Source organism: Epargyreus clarus, unplaced genomic scaffold (assembly GCF_041222505.1).
Source record: "Epargyreus clarus isolate Ecla_fem2 unplaced genomic scaffold, WU_Ecla_fem_2.2 ptg000034l, whole genome shotgun sequence".
Lineage (NCBI taxonomy): Eukaryota > Metazoa > Arthropoda > Insecta > Lepidoptera > Hesperiidae > Epargyreus > Epargyreus clarus.
In genome coordinates, this window is record NW_027332239.1 from 10,615,283 (window position 1) to 10,639,421 (window position 24,139).

The window sequence follows — 24,139 nt, forward strand, 5'->3', positions numbered from 1 at the left end:
AACTGAAAAATGTAAAATGTATTTAATAATACAAAATATACTGACGGACTGACTAAGAAATTCGCGCTATGTTATGAGTTGAAGAAATTATGATGTATTTCAGATAAAACAGGTAATTAAATTATTAATAAATATTATTATGGTATTCATATAATGTGTACATACCCTAAAAATGACAACAGCAGACACATCTTATTTTTGTGAATGAACTGTTTTGTCTCATCTAGTGTGGTGAATGAAAATTCACATCTATCACATCATATATTTTGGGAGATGGTTCATTACATTATATATCTTACACGTATGTGGTAAAAATGTATTTTAAAATAAATTGTTATGAAAAATGCTTTTGAATTTTATTCTTCAGAAATCATACCTTGTGATATCATAAATGTCTTAATTATAATTATTACGTCGTTACTTGACTAATACAATACACTCTTCTACGTTTCGTCATTAAATATGTATTTTATCGCGCAGGTAATTTTAATATAAATTAATTTAAACGCATTACATCTGTGAAACAAAAACTAAATTGTTTAGTCAATTGTGTAAGCAGAACCTAACTTCTTGAGTGTTACCAGCAAAAAATTTAATTAATATTGAAAATATTCTACTTCATACACGAAATTAAAGAATAATAACTTACGTTAATGAAATTGTTAGCTAATACTACTAACACTAATACTACTAATTAGTAGTCTACATCGTAATTTAAATAATTTATTTTAATACCATTGTTTCACGACGTTGTCAACACGTTGTCAAGCTGACAATTTGATCTATAACTAGCAACACAACACAATCCGATCAGAAATAATCTGACATATTTCAATATCAGTCCTTTCATAATTTCAAGTGTGAAATTTAGAATATTTTTTATAAAATTGTGTGAAAATTTAAAATGTATACAGTCTCTAAAGGACCCAGCAAAATAGTCGCAAAAACACGAAGAGGTACACGTTTTAGGATGATATAAGCGGTTTGTTTGGTTTAGCCCGTAACCTGGTTGCAGTCATAAGACCCGATTATTTTGATTTGCAGGTCTCTCACAAAACTTGGAAAGATTGGATAGCCGCAAAGACCATAACAGGAAGTCTTCAGACTCTGACAATGGCGAAATTATTAAGTGAGTGGTCTTGAATGTACACGAATTGCATGGCTAGTTTCAAATATTTCATCACTGTTTTTACATAACCTCGGCCGTTGTTACACTCTCGTTTATGTTAACAAAATTACTAATGTGGTGCGGTTAATTTGATTTAAACACATATAAGAATAATTTGCTTTGAAAAATAATAAACAAATTTATTGTTCTAAGTGATAATTTATGAATTTTCAGTATGCCCAGACCTGTGTTTCATTCCAATGGCAAAAAGACAGTGCATCAAAGAATACAACACCATGTAATCACTCCACAACACGAAGAAATAATTAGATATATAAGTGAAAGTAAGTATTCACTTCTATGGGTAATTATATTTTTTTTCATAAATATCTTTATTTATATCAGATTAAACATTATAAAAACATATATCAAACATCTCTCTTTACAAACCACTTAAATTAACCAAACATGAGGATGGATGTTTTAACATGTCTGGCCACCATAACAATAATCCAATCAAAATATTGATACCTTAATTTGCAAATCAGCCAACTCCACTTTGTCCGTTGTTTTTTTTTTATTTGATATTGTTCAACACCATTTACTATCACAATAAATAATTAAAATATTTTGACAAAAAGTGGAGTTGGGTGATTTGCGAATTAAGGTATCAATATCTACTACTACTTCCTACTTTTAACCGGAATATATGATCATAGTCACGGTTATACAAAGTGATAACAGCAACAAACAACAAATACATAGCTTACAGCTCAGCAAAAAGAAAGTTCATATTTCTTTAATTTGATTAATATTTTTTTCAGCTTGGACACAAACAGCAAATGGTGACAGCGAGCCATCCACTCCGACAAGTACAATCGGTAAGATATTCTTATAAATATCATATTTGGATAAACCATAATCATATGTGAATTAAAATGATATATCTACCCTTATACATAACTAGCTGACCCGGCAAACGTTGAGTTGCCATATAAATAAAAAAATATTAAGGGTGAACAACCCTTATCACTAAGGGGGATGAAAAATAGATGTTGGCCGATTCTCATAGATACCGGATAAGCACAAAAAATTTCATCAAAATCGGTCAAGCCGTTTCGGAGGAGTATGGCAACGAAAACTGTGACACGAGAATTTTATATATTAGATATACATATTTTCACAATATAATACATGTAATAAAATATACTAGGACTACATATTTAGATGCCCTAAAATTATGATGACCCTTTACAGGTTTCCTCTATAAATACATAAATCATGCAATGCATGCAATGACACATTCCAGAGATGTGTTTGAAACATAATGACTTTATTAATGAAGTGAAATGAAAATGAAAATGAAATAATTATGAAAATCATTATATAAAGCATAAAAGAATAATAATTAATTTGAGTAATTTAAACTTTGCATAATGTTGCTGAGGCATGCCTAATTTATCTATATTAGGAATAAATTTAGTTTATAGCACTCTGTGACCTAAACCCGCATTTTAGCCTCGCATTTCTGTGTCCAAAGTAGCCGATTTTTACACCGTACGAATATTAATACACTACCCTCACAGTTGTAAAAAATAAACATAGCTATGAACGTTTCATACTTTTAAATGCCATTTAAAAATTAAAAGTGAGTAATGAGTATTTTGTTTAAAGCTATAATTATGATAATATTTTATTTTGGACGTATTTATAAATGTTTTTGCCATTGTGTATATACTAAGCAATAGCATCACTATAAGACTATCTGTTGGGCTTTATCGAGTTTTATTGTTTGTTTAGACTGTGTATTTTCGCTACACACCATAGTAGGAGATATTTAAATTAGGAATAATTATCAAAATTAGCCATAATACTACTCCAGTAGAATCTCGACTAAGCGACCTATTTGTTGTCGTATTTGTGGCATTCGGATTATCGAAAATTTGGATAATTGAGTTTATGAAGAAAAGCTATTTAAACCGATTTAGGAAGGTAATGTTTTTCAACTATATGTTTGTTACGTATGTATTTTTCATTCTTTGGAAAACTCAAACGACTTCACTAATTTTGACATATGACGTGTCGTTGGATTCGTCTAAATTGTGGAGATAACATACTAGGCTATATATTTAGCAATCGGGTTTTTGTTTTCTATAGTAACTTTTTAGTTGCGATTTGGCGACTTTCCGGAATTTAAATGCACATGTCACACAAAATGTGACTGATTTGCAAGGGTTATTACAAAGTTACTTGTTCACGTTTGTCAATCCGAATAATCGCGAATATTTATAACTGAAGTCCGGATAATCGATCGATCGATTTTCTATTGTATCACTAGTATTAGTCATGTATTAGTACATTATGTGATTGCTTATCATATGTTTCTTTAATACGTTTAGGTGGAGTTCCCATTATAAGTCAGTGGTCTAGACGCCTGTATGTAGCCTAAATGGCTTGATAGATTTAGACGTATGTGTGGTGTTAGATTTGTCTTTATCACAAGAGCAGAATAATTACTAAATTTTCTAAATCAAGACTTCTTCACATCAAATTTCAATGGTTTTGGTTGTGTCACATTTTTATTGTTTTTTTAGTTCATAATTTTTAGTTTCAATCATTTATAAGTTTCAAAATAATTATCATATTTTTTCATATTATTTCACAAGTATAAGCGGGTTTATGTCACACGAGCTATAAAATAGTATACGATACTTGTGACATAAGTAGCCTATTATGTGCACGGCGTTTAGCACCCTCGCTGCGCTCGGGCGCTAACTTCACGCCGTGCAAAAATAGGCTACTTTGGCCACGCGTATCGTAATGTACTATTATTCTGAGTAACCTCAATTCATTACGTTCTTAATGGTGTGTAGGAGCTTTTAGCCAAAGATCTTTGAAATTGCAATAGAATTTAAAACATACTCTGATCTGAACACTTTCAGAGAAACCTTAAATTGTCCTTTACTATAAGTAATACAGACATAAATACTTTTGGTATATTTTTGGTTGGTGTTATAGCAATATATTTTATACAAATGCACTTTCTTTAAAACAGACTATCTATTTTCAACTAAAGTAGTCATGTAGTCACAAATATCATTGTTAAATTTAAGTTTTGAAGCGAAATATTGTTTACTGCCATAATACATGCAGTATTATACTCCATGCCAGCTAATATTCCATTATTTTTAGCTAGTCTTTATAAGCATTGTAGGCATTCAGCAGCTATTTATAGCGAGTTCAAGGTAAAATCAGTCACGTGTGTAAATATTATGCGATATAGACATGAGATAGTATCATATTATGTGTCTCTTTAACCATATTGTGCAATTTACTTTGTAATATTATACTATTAAAGTATATTTGCGTATTTTATTAGGCAATTATATAATGACTAGCTGACCCGGCAAACGTTGTGTTGCCATATAAATAAAAAAATGTTATGGGTGAACAACCCTTATCACTTAGTAGTATGAAAAATAGATAGTAGCTGATTCTCAGACCTACTGAATATGCATATAAAATTTGGTGAAAATCGGTAAAGCCGTTTTGGAGGAGTGTGGTAACTAACATTGTGACATGATAATTTTATATATAAGATTAAGTCTAATGTCATAACTTAGGAGCTCTGTTTAATTGTTGTTTCATTTCTTAATAAACATATACAACATAGAATGAAGGCTTATTAAACATAAACTTGGCAGTGTCCCTGCATCTTGGATGTGGCATATGTTACATACAACAACTATGTGTCATCTCATATTTTTATAACACTGAAGTTGCAAATGTGTGTACAGTCCGTTTGGTCCGTGGTTAAGGGATACTTGGTGCCCATGGACATAATATAGAACAAGTGTTCTACCAGAAGCTAGTCACAGATACATTGTCACTTCTGAGGACTAAGATGGTAGCCTTATATAAATGATTTGGCATCCACTTTTATTCCCAATACACTTATATACCTTAACTTTTACACATAATATACCATAACTTTTACACCCAATTGCAAGAACCACTTCCCGCAAGATATAGATGTGGCAAAATACCTTCCTGGCCGAACTATACTGGTACTCCAATGAGGGTACATATTACATATTTCTTTTTAACATTTCAGGATCAACATGCTCATCGCCCGCACCACCAACCAATCTCTACTACCAAGACGACGCACCGAGCCCCATTCTCAATGACTTCAAACCTTTCGACTTGGAGACGTGGTGGGGCAAGCGCCTCTTCCAGAACATCACCAATTCCCTCTAAGCAATACAATCCATGCGACATATATTGGGAACATAAAATTGTACGGTAGCGTAAGTCACAATCAATTGCAGTTTACTAAATTGTAATGTTACTACATTGCCAAATATTTTTATGATGCCATTTTTTGTGAATAAAAATATGATAAGTATCGAATCAAGTTTTAGATCTGTAATCACTTGATTTCGACATCTTACAGAGATATCTTATAGTTTTAGTAGGTACCATAATATTTTGGATTTGATTAAGTAAGCGACTATGTATATAAATAAAGAGTAACTGAGTGACCTTACTCAATGTATGAATTTGTTTATATTCATTACCAGTAATAGATATTTAGATATGATTATATACTCTATTATTACAGCTATATCATATATCAATATCCTCTGTATGAATGAAAGAATAATAATATTTAGGCTTCTGTGAGATGGCAAGTTGTGTAAAAACGCTTTTTGTGCCTTTTGTATGAAAATTTGAAAGAATAACAATCTATCTACTACCATCAAAATCACTGAACTGTAAAATATTCAGCTTAAAATAGCAATGGCAGCTAAACCCAGTGATAGTATTTGTGACAATAAAAAGAAGAGAAAAAGTAGAAGACAGTAAAACTCGAAAACTCCATAAAAGCTTTGTTTTAAAATCTCTAAAATTATTATGTTTACAATTTTAAAATATCTGTTTATATCTCCCCTGTTATAGTCCTAATTTTATTTTAACTATTTGTTATCATAGCAGCTATAGCAGTAAAGTTTCTGAGGTCTCCTCTTTATTTTTAACATGTATTATTTTTTTGATAAATCAACCATAGTTTCACACACAAACATTTTCAAGTGTCATCTATTACGAGTTCAAGAGATGACCCTATGACAGATAGCGGAGGCTTATTGATAGGGTTACGTTTTATCCTACAAATCCGAATAATCCTAGGAACCCTAAAAATCCATGTGAAGAAAGCAACAAAGGGTTTATGTATAAAATTTAGTAACCTACAGTTGATTGTGGATCTCAGTAGATACCTATAAAATATAGTAAGAGAAGGTTTCCGAAGCTCAATATATTTTGCAACTACTACTACTACTAGAATAGTAAGTTGCAAACCAATATTCTTTTAAGATTGTTGTGTTGAATGAATGTTATAGTTTTTGTTTCTGAAAATTTTATCGCAATAGTTTTAAAATGAAGTTTTTATTAAAAAAAAAACAATACCAAAGAACAAGAACACAAACTTTAAATTTAATTGTTATTGCCTAAATTTGTTTTTATTTTCGTTATTGATACAATGTTTGGAAGGGATGTATTTTGGATCGAAATAAATATAAACTATGCTATAAGTGGAATCATGCATTAAATATTAGCCATTCATCTTTAGCCATTAAGATGGAAGACTAGCCTTACAACGCCAAAAATTTTAATCCGAAGTGCCTCAATAATGTATTCATGCTATTTGTAATATATGCTGTAATATAATGCCGGGATTACATGAAGCCTACTTTTAAAGCAAAATAACATAATGTTACACTATCTTATAGAAGTATCCAAAGATGATACTCTCCATTTACTTAAGAGTTTTCAAATCGAGAATATTTTACCTACAAATCGCCACATGTTGGTCTTTATATCAAATACCTACTTTTATAGACCATACAATATATCTTTAATTCTTTTAAATACTAAATATTAAACTAGAACTTTAATATATAACCGTATTATAACTATTCAAAAACTGCATGTACATTGAAGATGATAGAACTGTCTTTTTGTTTGCTTTGACTACTGCACCAGTAAGTAAAGTTAAATGAGTTAAAAGGACTCAATGTATACTACCACTTATTGTAACTTTAAGAGATGACTGTAACATGTGGCAGTTATCTCCGAAATGTGTGGTGATTCAGAGCTGGACCCTTGAACTCGGCTTTAACAACGTAACTACTATAACTTAGCATGGAAAACTACCCTTATGTAACCCTGGCAATACAGCAACTAAAGCTATTTGGCTCTATATTGTTCATTTGTACCTTGTTATGTTCATTGTGCCTTAGTTACTTCAAATAAATTGTATAACGACTTGCATGCCTACGACAGCTTTAAATTAACACCGTTGTCTATAAAATACTAGTAGATACATAATGTGGTGTGATATGGACTTTGTTACATGTTATAAAATAATTGCTCCATAATTACAAATTTGACTGTTAAATTATGTTGTGAAGCTTCTAAATTGTATTTTAATATTTCTTAACCGCAGAACAAAACTTAATATGCAAATAAGATCAACCTCAGTATAATTTAATATGAGGTAATAGTCTTCATAATATATTAGGCTAGTATATACTTAGCTTAAACTTTTATAGCAACTTGTCTCCAAGCAATAAATGTATGCAATAAATAAAGAAAACATCACATTATTTACAAATGTTTACTATATATCGTTGTTATGTCAGTATTGAAGTTGAACATTTAATAGCTTTTTACAAAATATGAATTGTTATTGTAATTGTTATACAATTTTAAAAGCAATAATAATGAATTGTTACTTACTTGTGTTTTCACGGCTTCTAGTGCTCGAAGCAGAATAAAGTCTTCCATAACATTAATCAAAGAATTTGTACAAATCTTCGGAATATTGGTTTCTTTACACAAAATGCTTAGTTTACATGTTTCTCACTATAATTTCTCAATGACAACTGCTTTTTTATTTTGTTGGCAGTTGACAGTAATATCTAATAGCAATGATTACATAAATATGTATTGTTGTATAATTGTACATGTATTTATGTATTCATTGAGTGTACAAATGTATACAAGTCGTTATTTTTTTCTAGTTTTGTGCATCAATGCTCTTCAGGCATTATGAAAATATTGCACACGATGTAGTTATAGATTTTAAACCTTTTAGATGGAATATTTAAGTCGTAGTGATATCAGGAGGTAGAATATTTTTAGACTGATTTAGTTATTAAAAGTTATGCTTTTTGTTGTAGTTGAGTAAACCATCTGACAAAGTTTTTGTTTGTTTTATTGCAAAATTACCCAGACATCGTAGATGTTTACACGAAATTCGTATTTTATTTCTTCATCCTTGCTTTCACCATGTTAAAGAGACTTAATATAGTGTTGTTTATTTTATCGATTTAATTGTATTTTTTTTTTTGACAATAAAAAGGTATTCTTACGGGATGAATTCATTACACGATACCACAGAATAAATTTTAAATTTAGTATAGAGCGAATAGTCTATACTTAGTTTATTATATTTATGAACGTTGACATGACTAATTTGACAAAATTGGAGAAGGTATCTACGTAAGGACATTTTTATTATAATTCAAATTAAAATAATACGGAATCGAATAAAACTGGTGTTCTTACAAGAAATACGTTGATCCAGAATCCAGTTGGTGGTAGTTATAAATAAGTGTATAAATGCACGGCTCTCACACAAGTTCTTTTAGCAACGAGACAGGAACTAAATCAAAAGTAGTAAGTTTATTAAAATCGGCTATATTAGTTACAAAGCTCTTTACAGTGGTACTCAGACAGCTCTAATCCCTGGTCAAGACAATTTTATATCATTTGTAGGGTTTAATGCCTATATTATATACCCATAGGAAGTAGGTAGACTTCCCTGCCTGTGAAATCGTACCGGTATCTGGCAGCAGAGGTGTGTACGCTAATTAATTTAAATTACTAGCTGATTTACTTGGACAAGGTGCATCATGAGCTTCCAAAGAGTCCGACAAATAATTCTGATTACTCAAAAAATATATCTTCGCTATAGTTTTCATATCTGACAAAATACAAAAGCGTGTATTAGAATAGAGTAGAGTCCGCGCCAAACTGCTAATCCGATCCGAATATAGAAACGAGTCGCATCGCAATAGCAAATTGTAGATATTAGCGGGACGAAGACAGCGCGGGTTCCCCCGGCATCCGTCCGCTGCCCGCTCTCGCCCATGGTTACGTAGCTGCGTTAGTGTGCCCTTACATTGCTACAGAGTATATGCAGATATACTGCATATACTTGTGTGCGACCGCATTGGCACTCTGACTGACACCTGCGCGCATAACTTCAGAGCGGACTTGAAGTTTGACGCTACTATAACTACTAATTGTTGCTTGATCCTTATAGTCCAATAAGAAGAGTTTTCTGCAAGGCATCCAAAACGCCCGACATCTACTTAACAAACTAGACCGAAGTTTACAGAAAACGAACAAGTATGAGACGAGACTACTGCAGTGCAAGGCCACTCATGCGCATACTCACAATGAACCCCATGACATGGGTCAATTGGAAGTGAAGGAAACAATATCATCTAAATCAGGTCTTTCAATATCAATTGATGGAACGTGTAGAAAATATTGCACTGTTGCAATTGTAATGATTTAGTGTGTGATTGATACATGATTTAACAAAATCATGTATCAATCACACACTAAATCATTCATGTATCTAACTGCTCATAAGTAAATACGTACCTAATTGATTTTAAATCTTCATCATTTTGTTACGGCTAACTTCAAATTACTTTTACATATCGTAGTATTTTGGAACTCTGCAGCTTCATTATAGTTTAATAATGTAAAAGTAGTTTTGCGTTCAAACTCATTCAACTACATACTTATAGTATACCTAAACCTGAAATTCGCAGAAAAGCCGTCGGCGTCATCATTAAGAAGTCCAATAGACCTTGCTGAGTCCTGGTCAACGATGAGTATTGTTTGTCTTCAATATCAGTAAGTACTTATCTATATTTATTTATAAGTATTAACTATTAATAAATGGACATTGTCCTTAGTTGCCTCCTATGACTTTTTGGAAGAGTAATAGGTGTTATTTGGACTACCGAGATCCATGAAAAAGATTTTTTGATATTATAGATACGAAGAGCTATCAAAACGCTACGAGTCTCTCCTACAAGCGTACCACGAGCGTTGCAATGCGATGAACGCCCGCGACGCCTCGGTGCAACGCTTGCAAGACCGCGTTAAGATTGCACAAGATCAACTCGCTTGCACACATAAAGCGTTGCTTACTGTTGGCGAGAAGTATTTGAAACTTCGCTGCAAGAAATTGACTCAAGTAATTACCTCGTCGTCTACTCATTACGATACTGGCCTCCTCTCAGAGTGATAGGGGCTTAGGCCATAACCCACCATGCACTGTAGCTGGTCAAGTGCGAGAACTTTTTTCTTAAATCTCTGGTGTGTAGGTTTCCTCACAGTGGTTTGTTTTACCCATTCAAAACCCTTCAAAGGAATCCTTTTGACGATTGACTGTTTCTTAATTCATACATCATTATGTTTCAATATTTTTTTGTGTGACTTATCTCAGGAATCATTTCTTTATTAATTTCATTGCAACATTAGAAATCCTGCTATGAAGACAAATGTGAGAGACTTCGACAAAAGATGCGAAAGATGTTGTCAGAAGTGGAGCGCGCGCGGCTCGAGTTGGACGACCAAATCTCGCAAAACTTGAGCTCCGAACACGATACAGCTATCGCGTTACTTCTCTCTGAGGTATACTCTATAAATAGCTCTATACTAAGATAAAGTTATCGCCAAACTGCAAGCAAGCATCTGAAGTTGTTGCGAGTATACAATTTGCTTTGGCGACGCGATTCATTTCTACGAGTATATTCAGGGCGGACCAGCGGTTTTACGTGGACCATACCTACATAGTGCGATGGATATTCGCCCAAATCCAGAACAGAATTTTAGATGAATAATTTTTGCTGGAATATGCAGATTTGTAGGTGGTAAAATTCTATGTAGTTCGTGGGTGGGCGGTACCTATTTTTGTAATAACAGAATGGAACTATTGTTTTCTGGTCATTCTGGATTGTTGTAATTGTGACGTTTTCCAGCGTTTCCGGCGGCGGCCGACGCATATGTCATAATTTTTTTGTAGGACTTTATACCTTATGTAGATTTGACTATTAAACATCCGATGAACTTACTGTTTCTTCTATAATTTAATTTAATTTAACAGATTACATTGATCCATGTGTCTTAGTAAGAACTTAAATCTAGTATTAGTAACTATATCTCCAGTCGAAAGACACTAGCGCTACCACAGGTTCCTACACTCATTTTTGTTCTGTACTTTATTTACACTCAACTTATATTTTTCAGATCAAGAAATGCAACTTACTATTTCTGGAAAACATAAGACTGAAAGTCAAACTGGAAGAATTATCATCGAAATAATATATTATTTTTGAATTTTCTATCTATATCATAAACTGTTATTTAGGTTTTACATGCATACTTTCATACATAAAAAAACACTTGTTTTAATTTAGTGTTCAATGATTTATTTTCAAGGTGAGTAATGTATTTACAAATAGTAAAAAATATACAAATTACGAAAAATACTATTGGATACCCATAATTTTAAATACTCCATCATGTTTTATCAAGAGCTCTGTGTTGACTATCTCCATATCTGAAAAAAAATCTAGTTTTTAAATATTCTTTCACCACTATCTTCAACTTAATTAACAGATCTTAAATATGTCAAATAAGTTAAGGATTTGCCATCGCATTGCAACATGGTAGTTTATGAAGGGCCTCGGTCAGCGTAGAGCGTCTCTCAAAGGTCTTAGGTCACGTATATTGTTTTTTCAACGAAATTTTCAAACATTTTCGCTTATTGCATAGTTTAGACTAAATTAGATAGGTCTAAAAATTGCCTAGAAACCGGCTAACCGCTCCTCTTGCTCTATCTCAGGGCCGTCGATTTTTATCAGACAGTATATTATGTGGTGTGTAATGTTCGAAAGGTAATAAAATTACTCAAGTGCTCAAGAAGGCAACGGTCGCTCAAAAGTCGCTGATATCGCAAAAAAATAGGCATGAAACTACCTTTGTGCTGAGTAGCCAGTGCAAAGCTCTGCCATCCAGTACTTTACATTGTGTACTGTGCGTGTAGCTGTTTGACCCCTGTCACCGCGTCGTCTAGGAGCCAGCCTAGATCTCTTGGTCCGGAGATTAACGCTGAATCCCACTTAGTAGAGTGCCATTAAACTGTACCTGGAAAAACAAAATGAATATCACTTATTTTGAAAGTTGAAAACCCTTTGTTATTCGACTCTGGCGACATCATCAACCATCTATTTCTATTGCGCTATATATTAAACTAGCTGACCCGGCAAACTTTGTACCGCCTCAAAATCTATTTATTGAATATATTTCATATAAAATATAGGCTATGTTACTTGTGGATAATGTAGCTTTCGAATGGTGAAAGAATTTTTAAAATTGGTCCAGTAGTTTTTGAGCCTATTCTTTACAATCAAGCAAACAAAGTTTTCCTCTTTATAATATTAGTATAGAAAAGCAATGCAAAGCTTCTGTGCTCTGATTTAATAAGTGGAGTAAGGCGGCCAAATTATTCCTTAACTTACCAAAGGATTAGCACTTTCTCATAAATGCTTGTTACGTTTACCAATATCTTCCTTTCCACTAATCGGCAAATCGAATAGATTTACAGATAAATCGTTATCTAAATCTAGATTTCTACCGGTCTTAGAATGTCTTTCTGGACTGATAACTGCTACATGTTCTGGAATACAGTCCATGGTCTGTTAAAATTTTAATTCGTAATTAGTTTTCACTATTAGTGTTTTGGGTGAATTAGTATCTCAGCCGAAACCATGACAATATACATGTCATGTAGTTTCAGTATCCTACTAGACTATAAATGTGCTATAATTCTGATTTAGGTACACTTTCGTATGGTTAGGACACTTTGCAAATATTACTGCTTCAATGATTAATACAAAAAAGGAGTTACGAAAAACTTTTAAATGTAGTAGTTTAAGCAGATTAGAGTTATAGGTGCGTCACATTTGCACTCTTTCGCAATGTATCTGTCTTATTATGAGGATAATCAACTTATCTCTAATCGTAAGTAAGTATTTAGGTACTTAAAAATAAACGAAAATTACCTTAAGATAATAATTTTGTAAGCTTTGCGACATTGCTGCAAGTATAACATCTGAAAAACTTACTCCCTCAACACTGTCTTTTATAGCTTTTATCATAATGAAAACCTTTTCATCCTCATCAATCCATTTAAATATGCTTTCATCAATCAATTTAGGTCCATACAGTGAGTAATCATCAGGTTTTCTTTGTAATACACTTGTAAAGGAAATTAATATATCACCTAATTTCTTCATCATCTCAATCAAATCACTTGGTGACTTGTTGGTGATATTGTTATAGCTTGCACCTGCTTTGAGATAGCTCGTATCATTGCTCATTTCATCCCCTAATGTTTCGCATAAAAATTGGATTAGTGTTATGCCATCGCCAACCGAATGATGAACTCTGCATATTAATGCGTATTTCCCTTTTTCTTCGCCGCTATCCAGCCTCTTTTTGGTTATAAAAATTTGGAACATGCTTTCTCCGTTGAATGGGAGTGATTCGTCTGATATATTTGTTAACATCTGTTCCAAGTCATCCACGTGTAAATAGTCATAAATATTTGGAATATCGACTAATTGAATATATTCTTTCATATCAATAAAGTCAGGTCTTCTCCAGTAGTAAAAACCATATTTTTCTGTCCTTCTATAAAAGATCTTACCTTCATTAGAGATAGACACATTCAGCAATTTTTCTTCAATACAATCAACGAGGTTTTCTGGACAATCTGATTCAATAACTCCTAATACGTTTATTATACTTTTAGTTGTGTCATCCTCTAAACTCCAAAAGACATCAAAGCTATCCAGAAATTTAACAAAGTTTTCATCTTCCCATTTTATAATCATAAAACAAATAAGTTTATATACCAAAGCCATTGCCAGACACAAAACTATAATAGGAGATATACATACTAATAATATTAGAATTATTATTCTCCATAATAGGTTTATATCGTAGTTTCTTAACGTGTAGTAATATCTGAGCTTCTTTTGCTGAAATTAAATATAATTCTATCGTATCCGGTTAATTAAACGCATTAATTATGTGAATATTAAATTATTATGTACTACGTACCTCTTTGCTTAGAACAACATTTATAAAAAACACTAAAATAATTCCAGTGATAGTATTGAAGCTAGCTCCAAACTTTGGCGCTTCACTATTATCTGATGTTAGGTTAAATATATCGTCGATTTGAAAGTCTGTTTTCACTGAACAATTAAATGAACTTTCCAAATATTCCATTTTTCATGACAACTGGTCTCCGTGGCGCTAAAAAGAAAACTACAGATTTGCTATTTTAGTCTTGCAAGTGAAGCCATGTAAGTCTGAGACATTGAAATCTTGATTTAATTATCTATTTTTACAGTGAACCTAGGTAATATATAAACGTGTATAAATCAACCTGTTATTTCGTAATTAGAAACTTTGTAAACGGATATAAGTATTCGATTCGGATGGTAGTTTTTATTATTAAATCATGAATAAAAAGAAAACAGCAAGGTTGTAAGAAAAGACAGGTTTATTATTAAAATAGTATAATATAATACAATAATTTTATCAGTGTAATTTATAAGGTATCAGTTAATAATTATTTAATTTAGTAAATAACACCGCACCATCAATCAACGATTTCACTTAATTAAATAGTTAGTAAAAAACAATAAACATAATTAAATCGCATTATTTATAGAAGCGCCTGCTAATATACGAGGATGTGCGCATTCATTTATTTGCCGTTGTAATTTTGTAGGCGCTTACTATGATATAAGTTGAAAGTAAACAGGAATTGCTTCAAATTCTGCAGTCATGAATGAGGTTAACTCTAGAGTGATGATCATGACTGGGGAGTAGCCGTGCTCTAACACTCTTAGTTTGGAGTTTGTATAAAAAATCTGCATGTAGCATGATTCAGAATACATGTGGCGCCATCTCTTGACGCGTTTCAGAAAATCGCCTAAATTTTATATTCATATTATGTACAACATAGTTTATGCTGTGATTCTGCTACACTTACTGCACTAGTTACCTTTCTCTTGAGTACTATAAATCATAAAATACTTCTAACACTTATATTATTAATTAAACTAGTGTTATTGATTTAATTCTTTCTCTGTAACTTTTTGCCGCTTGATAAAGCAAAGTACATTTATCCATATGAAAGACGCGGAAGCGACATATACTACTCGAAGATTGGATGGTACGAAGAAGAAGTTGATCGTCTGTCCGGGAATCCAAAAGGCCTGATTAGCAATAAAAGTTTTCCAGTACTTCTCCCGAAGCTCCTCAAACACGTCTTCTTTACGCTCCAATATTCCTAACACTGTAAGAAACAATAAGTATATACTTTTTGAGCATGCAGTTCATCTGATGTTAGGTGACCACTACCGCCAGCGGATATATGTAACCAACTCTTTGTAGAACTCTTTGTAACAGTTTAACCTGAAGCCGATCACAGATGTGTTTCCACCTGCTACTCCTAGGTACTAAATTGTTCGCCTAATGTGTAAGTCAGCTGGCATCCAAAACCTTCCACTGAAATACATGAAGAGCTTCTTCACTCTAGAAATAGATATGGTCAATGGTCATCCTGTAGACCGGTTTTCACTAAGAGTTAAAAATTATCTATACTTTATAAGCTTATAGCAAAAATCTGATATTAGGATCCTTCGATTTAGTTATCATAGTTTATGCAAAATAATTTGCCAGTTAAGATACTTCATCATCAACCCATTACTGACCCACTGCTGGGCACGGGTCTCCTCTCAGAATGAGAAGGATTAGGCCATAGTCCACCGCGCTGGCCAGGTGCGTATTGGTAGACTTCACATACCGTTGAAAACATTTTTTTAAGATTTCTCAGATATGCAGGTTTCCTCACAATGTTTTGATAGCAAGTGATAATTAATTTTAGCTGCGTACCTTTACGTGCCTGGGATTTGAACCTCGGACCCCTCGGTCAAGAGGCCGAGTTTATTAACCACTAGGCTATCACTGCTATTTTTTCACTGCTAGTTTAAATACTTACATGTATAAAATGTAGCGAGCAATATAGGAGTTGCGATGAACTGATCAGACGCTACCTTGGTCATCACCACTTTGACCGACGTCCCAATGAACTTCTTATCTAGGAACCTGTACCTGTGTATTCCAAACACTTTAAAAATACGTTATTATATTTTTTTAAGAAACAGAAGACTGATTTAAGGCGGTAGAGCTCTTTGACTTTAGCCTACGGCAATACCTTCACCATAACTGTTTGAGCCTTATTATTGGAGGAGTAAACGAACTTATAGTTAACGGTAAGTGGTTGCTGCCGCCCTTGGGCACCTGTGTTCAACTCAGGTCAGGTCAGAACAAGCTCTACCTGAAGCCTATATTTCTCTTCACATTTTTTTATTTTTCATTATATCGCTTACAGAATTATGTTGTGTTTCTTAAATATATTATAATTTATAACATATTAATTACGATTAAAAATAAACAGAAGGTATAAGGTGGTAGAACCCTTTGTGGCTCGACTCCGGCGGCACCACCGCCACACCTATTTCTACCTAATAACAACAGTGTTAGGCGCTGCTGTGTTCAGCTTTGAAGGGAGACAGACTTTTCCGAGGCGTTCCAGCTTAGTCCTCAGGGGTAGCGGCGCATCTGTGGCCGACCTCAGGTAGGAATATCTAATCCTATCTGGGGTTGATTTCAGATGTCCATGGGCGGCAGTAGCCACTTACCATCGGGTGGACTGCATGCTCGTCTGCTACTCTTATATTATATAAAAAAAAACAAGGAATTGTAAAAAGTAACTCTAATATCATTCCTTCACAAGAGTAATAGATGGCATTTTTATCGGCTAGTTTATTTTATAGTAATACATCACAGAACATACCAGTAGAACAACGTAGGCGCATACAAACAGCTGCCAACTGTGACAATACGCGCCGCGGATGCCACGTCGATCGGGGGTTTTTCAGCCTGAAAAACATTACATTATTAACATTGTTTACCCAGTACACGTCATACCCCTGCTATTGTTATTTAACTATTACAATACGATACAGGTCTGTGACAATACCATTCATTGTCTGTTACTCCATAGTTAGTAATATTGCTAACATATTTTTATTAATTTAATACAGCATCAAGTCTACAAAGACAGCACGCATTGTATGTAAGTAAGAATAACATAGTTCTTTTAATATGTTTGCACTTAGGAGTATTTCTATAATATTTTATAATAATTATAGCTGCCTAGTAATCTAATTCACTATAGCATTGATTTCAGAACTTTATTACACAGTTGGTCCACTATTTTCGAATAGCCTAACAACATTTGAGTGCATAATATTTATTGTTAAATGCAAATGTTATTTTTAATTATTAAAAATTATACAAAATGGTCTTATAGTATTATATTTCCAGTAATCATATTGGTTAATTATTATAATGTTACCTAATCAATGCCAATTCATATGTTTTAAATGTAGAGTCGTTCATATCGCGCTTACAAAATAAAATACAATGATTTATTCCAATACCTGATAGTTAATATGTACCCGTATGTCACATACTGAGAATATATACATACACGTATACATTATGTAGTGATATGACGTAATATGCTTATCACGGGAACGCGTTGTTGATTTTCGGACTCTACGTTCATTGGTAGCGTGGCCGAGCGGTCTAAGGCGCTGGTTTAAGGCACCAGTCTCTTCGGAGGCGTGGGTTCGAATCCCACCGCTGCCATAAACACTTTTTTTTTCATTTTTAAATAAAATGTTGTTCATATTTTATAACACGTTCACGTTTGTTTTAATTAAAAGTAGGGTGATAAGTATTTTTTTCATTCATATTTATAATAATCGTATTAAGTTCTACGATGTGATAAAGTACAATCTAGTAATTAACATTAGTATTAACATTAGTATTATCATTAGTAATTAACATTATATATTAGTAATTAACATTACTAATAACAGTATATATTAGTAATTAACATTAGTATTATCAATTAGTCTATCGAAGTAGTTTATCTTTTTTATCTTTATCACGCAAAAATATTAGAAGACCAGATTATTGTATATAATTCGTAAAAACGAATGTATCTTTATGTTGTACTTGATTTTAATGTGTAGATACATAAAAATAATATAATTTTTAAACAAGTACTAAGTAAGTAAGTATCAATAGAGAGTATAATATCGAGAAAATGAAACATTATAATAAATTAACGATAGGTACAACATGTACTCGTATACCTACTTTTCATGCCATTTAAAAATAAAATAAACATCTCTGCAACTACAGTTAATTACTAAGAGTAAGCATGTATAGTAATTTACTATACATGCCTACTACGTATTTACTACTTTGTTATCTATACTAATATTATAAAGAGGAAAACCTTTTTTTGTTTGTTTCATTGTAATGAATAAGCTCAAAAACTACTAGACCGATTTTAAAAATTCTTTCACCATTCGAAAGTTACATTATCCACGAGTAACATAGGCTATATTTTATATGATATATATTTGATAAATAGATTTTGAGGCGGTACAAATTTTGCTGGGTCAGCTAGTTGTAAATATTTGAATAAGTAGGTATGAGATAAGAGTAAAAGACTACATTAAAATAATATTGGATTGAAAATGATTCAAATCTGGTGATAGCGATTGGGATTCCTTGGTCCAGTTTGTACGCGGTTTCCGATATTTGACACGTAAGTTAGATAATTTTGACATAATACTGTGGTTGGTACCTGTGGTAACAATTGCAATATAAGTCACGTAATTACCTAATAAACTTATGTTTGTAATGTTTTGGGAGATGATCAGATTATGCCAGATTTGTACTCAGGTAAACAGCCGTTGGTAGCCGGACTTAAATATAAAGGGAAGCACCCTTACGTGATGCCCTAAGGTTCGCCCGAGAACATAATATAATCCCAGCCCTTGATTCATTAAGAACGACAATGTTCCCACTGGGCTGAGCATTGTGCTGACAAAAAGCAGAGCCCCTATTCTGATCGCTAGCAACGAAAACGTTCCTTCTGGGGTTTAATGCAGAAGGATCTTTAGTACGGGAAATACCCCCGCTCCGATATATCCATATCCGAACAACCAAGCTTAGAAAGAAGTTCATTCCACATATTTTGACAACTTCACCAAGACTTTACTTACTTGTCCGACACGTATTCGTGAGTTCATCTTCCTACGACCTACAGATGTGACTCCATAAGTATAAACTCTATAGTATGTGACTATGAAGCTAAAACGTTTTTATGAACCTTATTTTTAATCTAAAACTACAGTTACATACGGCTTACCGAGTACATCTTATTAAACGTTTGCTGTGATAGTTCAGCTGCCGTGTAGAAGGCGGCGTACACCGCTGTGTTGGTGAGCACCGGCCGTCGCTTCAGCGACTGTCGCCACCAACCAGCCATCCGAGACAACATCTAAAGATTGACATAAAAACTATACTGAGATATGTCCTAATAAACGGACATTAAGAAAACACCCTATTTTTATAGCGGAGATCTTAAGTTTAAGCGAGGCACTTATAACACGATGTAGAGCTACTAAAGTTATACAAATGGATTTACTAAAATGTATTCATGTTATAATATTTACTTTATTGCTATAAAGCCCACTACTGAACATGAATCCTTCTTAAAATTATTAATGCTGATTGGTAGTGACTGGCTCTTATCAATAACCAATTCTTTGGATGTTTTAAATCTTTAATTTCAAAGTTGTGAAGTCTACGAATTTGCACTTAGCCAGCGCGACGTACTATGACCTAACCCTTCTCACTCTTAGAGGAAATCAGCAGCAGCCCAGCCCAGCAGTGGGTCAATAATGGGTTAACGATAAATTACTCGACAAGTTACGACTGATGTCCAATGATTAGAACCGGAATGGACGGTTTAACATGCCCTCCGAGGTCCGGAAGCGGGCGAGAGATTTAGTGGCCTCACATCAAGTAGGTTACGTGCTCGTTTGATATGAACACTTTTAAAACTAAAGTTTTTATAGTATCTCATCAGCTAAAGTTTTATTATTTTACTAGTGGTGCCCGCGGCTTCGCCTGCATTTTAAAGAAATAATATGACATACGTTAAACGGAAAATTTGTCCCTGCATTGGAATGACAGTGATGCCATCTGTCGAAAATTGGTCTTACCAACTCCTAAACCCTCGTGGGATCTTGGACAACAACTTTGCTAAAGATCATTACTTGATCAAATGCACAGTTTCCGATTCTATACACTACTTACGAATTAAAAATTAATTAAAAAAACCTTTTCCCACGGACTAAATTGTGAATCTAAACCATTCTTGAACACACACAACAAATTTCATCAAAATCAGTTTAGTCGTTTAGGAGGAGTTCAGTGACATACACACGCACATAAGAAATATATATATAAAGATATCTGCTATTTGCCCAACTGATATTAACTTCCTAATACTCCCATGGTAGTACCTAAATATTTCGTTGCACCAAATTAAGAGCAATGATAATTACTCTGTACACCAAATAGGCCATTACTGACATAATTAGAGCACTACAATAATACCTCATTTAGTAATTTTTGCATAGTTGTTTAAATACCGCCCAGGATTTAAATTAATTCATTAATACGTTGTCTAGAATATCAACTTGAGTCTGATCTTTACGTTCATAGATAGACTCAGATATTTTAATCGTTAATATCTATCAAACACTGAGAATAGGTATTTGTCTAATTTATAAAAGACAGTACCTATTGAAATATAATTAAGTACATGGATGTAGGGTATTAGTTATTGAAATAATAAGAGTGGAGACAATTCACTTAAATTGCAAATATATAAGTGACGCAATTCTATGATTTTTTTACTATCATTTAGCCCTACAATTTAGACTTTAAAATAACGGGACTTACTACATGTTACATACTACAATATCCCCAATGTACTTATAGACGATTACATGGCCACATGAATTATGGTCCCTAAGGATGCATCGTGAAAAGGAGGATGTATTCAGACAGGATATGGTGAATTAAGGTGTTATTCAAAATCTTATTAAACAAAAAACTAAAAATAATATACATAATACATACCGAAAAACAAAATGGAAGTTACAAACAAATATTTCACACGCAATATTCCACTTTCTTACACCCAATTCTATATTTGGCGAGTCACTGTTGTACCAGAGCAACCATTATCAATTTTGGTATTCATAAATTATCGTAAGTTCGATTAATTATTGTATTGTCAGTAATGTACACGACTACTATCAGCTGGTTATCGCAGTATACTACGGTATACTCCGGCCAGACCCCGCGATGGACAATTGACTTCAATAGAATAATTTAAAAGTTTAATGTCATGGTATAGGGTACACACATACAATGTAACGCAACTAAATATAATTTATTAAAACTACAGATTGTACTAACTCCTTAATACATATACCTACATCCATTTTTTATTATTATGGGTACAATTTTGAAATTGCTATATTTTTCAAATTTATAGACGTAGAAGATCCCACACCATCGGATCAGTATCGGCCCATAATAATGCAGTTAATATTCAACTTTTTTAAGGCTTTGCCTTATTGTCAGAGTTCGATTTTTGGCAGGCAAAACATTAGATAAATTGATCATTAATAAGTAATTAACTTTAAAATCATTTTTCTCTTGGGCATGTTCCTGCTGTCTACTTTGTTTCTTGTAACTCGCTCTTAGATGGCGCTACAAGCCAACTACTTCTATTTAAATTCAAATACATTATGTACCTATAATTATTTTGTTTATAACATTATTATTATTATTAATTTGAACACAATAAACACTTTAGAATATATAAAGATATTTTTTAAATATTTTCATAGAAAAATACACACCGACCGGTCTACCGGATTCTGATAATTAATTCTAATCCACAAGGAATTATCATTATCGGATTTAATCACATTACCAAAAATGCCATACGTAACTAGATATGTGATTCGCATTTTTTCACAATCACACATAGTACCTATCCTCTAATTGTTACCTAATTGTATGACGCAAGTCATTAAAATGCAATTAAAAGTTTAACGAAAATTATTCCTAAAATGTAATAATCGTGGAAAAAGATGTACCTACTCATTATAACGACATTTTTCGTAAAGATAAAGAAGCCTTTAAACCAGTAACTCTAGATTTTTTATTCGTAGATAGAATATGCATGCACGGGGATGCATGTAAAGCTATGGGAGGTCTCCATCAAACAGATAGAGACAACAGGCGCTATCATAGATAATAAATAGCAAATCTGCATAACAACAACCTTGAAAAACATATTTTATTTAGTGATAACTGATAAGTATCTGATAATATCAATGATTGGCTGATAACAAGAACTTGAATGGTTTGATAACTTTACAAGAGATGACAGGTAACCCACTTTTGTATTATTATCGCATCATCCTAAACTCTGTAAGTCTGTAGATACTGTGTCTGTAGTATCACATAATAAGAACTAATATTTTGTACAGATAACTGATGTACTATATTTTGCGACAGAGGGAGCTAGGTGCACATGTGAACATCCAATTCGTTTACTAACGCCGATTATTAATACTTAATCTGTCGAAATGTTGCCTACTAAAGATAAGAAATTCTAGTATGAAGTAATTGTCAATTTTCAATCTTTGATAGGCAAAACATTGGATAGTTTGGTTATTAACGATCGTAATAATCTCTCTGTTCTAACATTTTATAGTATGTATTGTGGTGTGTCGTTTGAATCACGTTATATTTATCGTTTTTCTAATCTATAGTTTTTCGAGTTTTTACTTACTTAAGGCTTTACCTAGGTATTATAGAAATATAAATCTCTTAATAAGGGACTTATTATCAGTTTGAATTCATTTAATCGTGCTTTGTTAGGAAAGATAATACGATTTTGAAATATATATTTTCTCTCATGTATGTTAATAGATTAACTGAAAAATGTTTACAATTATAATGAAACTTATAGAAAATTAAATATAATAAAATAAGCTATAGGTAACTATAGGTAGGTAGGTATAAAACAACTTATTTACAAAATTTACGTATATACAAAAATGAAAAACAAAAATATAAAAACAAAAACACTACCATAAAAAATTGTCACCATCAGTGTCTTTGGGCAAGGTGCACATGTTTTATCTCATATTCTTTTACTTACTTACCCATGTAGGCATTTTTAACACCCGCGGGGTGCATTGTACTGCAGTTCATAACTATTCTCTCATAGATAATTGCCAATAGAATGATTGTAAAATTTAAAATATCAGGCACCCCACGCTTCTTACTCTGAATTGAAAGGATTTACCCTTAAACTCTTTGTCATTAAAAGTTATTTTGTAGTTTTTAGTTTGATTAGCAATAAAAGCGTGTCTTTTTAGTTTTTTTAAACATTATCATTTATTTTATTTCAAAAATAACTACGTAACGTAAAATAGTGAAACACTATTAACACTAGTGTGACCATTTTATGAAGATAAAAAAAAACCTCATAAATGGATTTTTTGTAATTCCTCCATTAATTATCAAATAATTTTTATTATGGTAATAATTATTAATTAAATATTTTATTAAATACTTGATGCATACGTTAATTTAAATACTTATCCATTACATTATCATATCATTACACGTATTTTACCTTGGAGTTTAATAAGTAACAATCAGCTGTGACTCTACATTACCAAAATGTAGAGTCACAGCTAATTGTAACTATGTTTTCACGCGGGAACTTAATATATCAAAATATACCACGTATTTGCAAGACCCAAGACC

At 32.6% G+C, this 24,139-nt stretch overlaps 6 protein-coding genes and 1 non-coding gene across 7 annotated transcripts in view; 4 read left to right on the plus strand and 3 right to left on the minus strand.

The window, feature by feature from the left end:
- The window catches only part of Hexo2 (beta-hexosaminidase 2), a 51,510-nt gene extending 43,464 nt beyond the window's left edge, over window positions 1–8,046 (minus strand). Inside the window, exon 1 of the mRNA XM_073091091.1 lies at window positions 7,910–8,046. Coding sequence (XP_072947192.1) covers window positions 7,910–7,957 — 48 coding nt within the window. The 5' untranslated portion in view covers window positions 7,958–8,046. The remainder of the gene's footprint in view (window positions 1–7,909) is intronic.
- On the plus strand, window positions 798–5,933 carry LOC140755779 (MAPK regulated corepressor interacting protein 2). Its single transcript, XM_073091097.1, has 5 exons — window positions 798–956; window positions 1,045–1,129; window positions 1,343–1,452; window positions 1,933–1,989; window positions 5,223–5,933. Exons 1-5 carry the CDS (start codon window positions 905–907, stop codon window positions 5,366–5,368), a joined length of 450 nt encoding a protein of 149 aa, XP_072947198.1. The 5' UTR covers window positions 798–904; the 3' UTR covers window positions 5,369–5,933.
- A 579-nt stretch (window positions 8,047–8,625) lies between the features above and the next one.
- Window positions 8,626–11,815, plus strand: LOC140756218 (uncharacterized). The gene is made up of 6 exons (XM_073091676.1): window positions 8,626–8,851; window positions 9,501–9,693; window positions 10,021–10,105; window positions 10,250–10,451; window positions 10,739–10,891; window positions 11,507–11,815. Exons 1-6 carry the CDS (start codon window positions 8,795–8,797, stop codon window positions 11,579–11,581), a joined length of 765 nt encoding a protein of 254 aa, XP_072947777.1. The 5' UTR covers window positions 8,626–8,794; the 3' UTR covers window positions 11,582–11,815.
- A 989-nt stretch (window positions 11,816–12,804) lies between these two features.
- Window positions 12,805–14,594, minus strand: LOC140756193 (uncharacterized). Its single transcript, XM_073091632.1, has 3 exons — window positions 14,387–14,594; window positions 13,324–14,304; window positions 12,805–12,938 (listed from the first exon to the last, which is right to left on the minus strand). The coding sequence occupies exons 1-3, from the start codon at window positions 14,555–14,557 to the stop codon at window positions 12,930–12,932; spliced, it is 1,161 nt and encodes a 386-aa protein (XP_072947733.1). The 5' UTR covers window positions 14,558–14,594; the 3' UTR covers window positions 12,805–12,929.
- A 324-nt stretch (window positions 14,595–14,918) lies between these two features.
- Window positions 14,919–21,643, minus strand: LOC140756001 (mpv17-like protein). The gene is made up of 5 exons (XM_073091381.1): window positions 21,422–21,643; window positions 19,638–19,769; window positions 17,199–17,284; window positions 16,341–16,453; window positions 14,919–15,635 (listed from the first exon to the last, which is right to left on the minus strand). The coding sequence occupies exons 2-5, from the start codon at window positions 19,767–19,769 to the stop codon at window positions 15,406–15,408; spliced, it is 561 nt and encodes a 186-aa protein (XP_072947482.1). The 5' UTR covers window positions 21,422–21,643; the 3' UTR covers window positions 14,919–15,405.
- Window positions 17,429–24,139, plus strand: part of nuf (rab11 family-interacting protein nuf) — a 103,675-nt gene continuing 96,964 nt past the window's right edge. The window contains exon 1 of the mRNA XM_073091375.1: window positions 17,429–17,480. The gene's annotated coding sequence lies outside the window, so the exon portion shown is untranslated. The remainder of the gene's footprint in view (window positions 17,481–24,139) is intronic.
- Window positions 17,977–18,058, plus strand: TRNAL-AAG (transfer RNA leucine (anticodon AAG)). Its single transcript has one exon. It is a non-coding gene; the product is annotated as a tRNA-Leu (tRNA).

Coding starts and splice junctions, on each gene's coding strand:
- LOC140755779 (XM_073091097.1), top strand. CDS start 905: ATGTATACAGTCTCTAAAGGACCCAGCAAAATAGTCGCAAAAACACGA. Junction 957..1,044: donor AGTCGCAAAAACACGAAGAG/GTACACGTTTTA, acceptor TTTGATTTGCAG/GTCTCTCACAAAACTTGGAA. Junction 1,130..1,342: donor GACAATGGCGAAATTATTAA/GTGAGTGGTCTT, acceptor ATGAATTTTCAG/TATGCCCAGACCTGTGTTTC.
- LOC140756218 (XM_073091676.1), top strand. CDS start 8,795: ATGCACGGCTCTCACACAAGTTCTTTTAGCAACGAGACAGGAACTAAA. Junction 8,852..9,500: donor CAGGAACTAAATCAAAAGTA/GTAAGTTTATTA, acceptor TGATCCTTATAG/TCCAATAAGAAGAGTTTTCT. Junction 10,892..11,506: donor TCGCGTTACTTCTCTCTGAG/GTATACTCTATA, acceptor TATATTTTTCAG/ATCAAGAAATGCAACTTACT.
- LOC140756193 (XM_073091632.1), bottom strand. CDS start 14,557: ATGGAATATTTGGAAAGTTCATTTAATTGTTCAGTGAAAACAGACTTT. Junction 14,305..14,386: donor ATGTTGTTCTAAGCAAAGAG/GTACGTAGTACA, acceptor ATTTAATTTCAG/CAAAAGAAGCTCAGATATTA.
- LOC140756001 (XM_073091381.1), bottom strand. CDS start 19,769: ATGTTGTCTCGGATGGCTGGTTGGTGGCGACAGTCGCTGAAGCGACGG. Junction 16,454..17,198: donor GCGCCTACGTTGTTCTACTG/GTATGTTCTGTG, acceptor TGGAATACACAG/GTACAGGTTCCTAGATAAGA. Junction 15,636..16,340: donor GCTCGCTACATTTTATACAT/GTAAGTATTTAA, acceptor TGTTTCTTACAG/TGTTAGGAATATTGGAGCGT.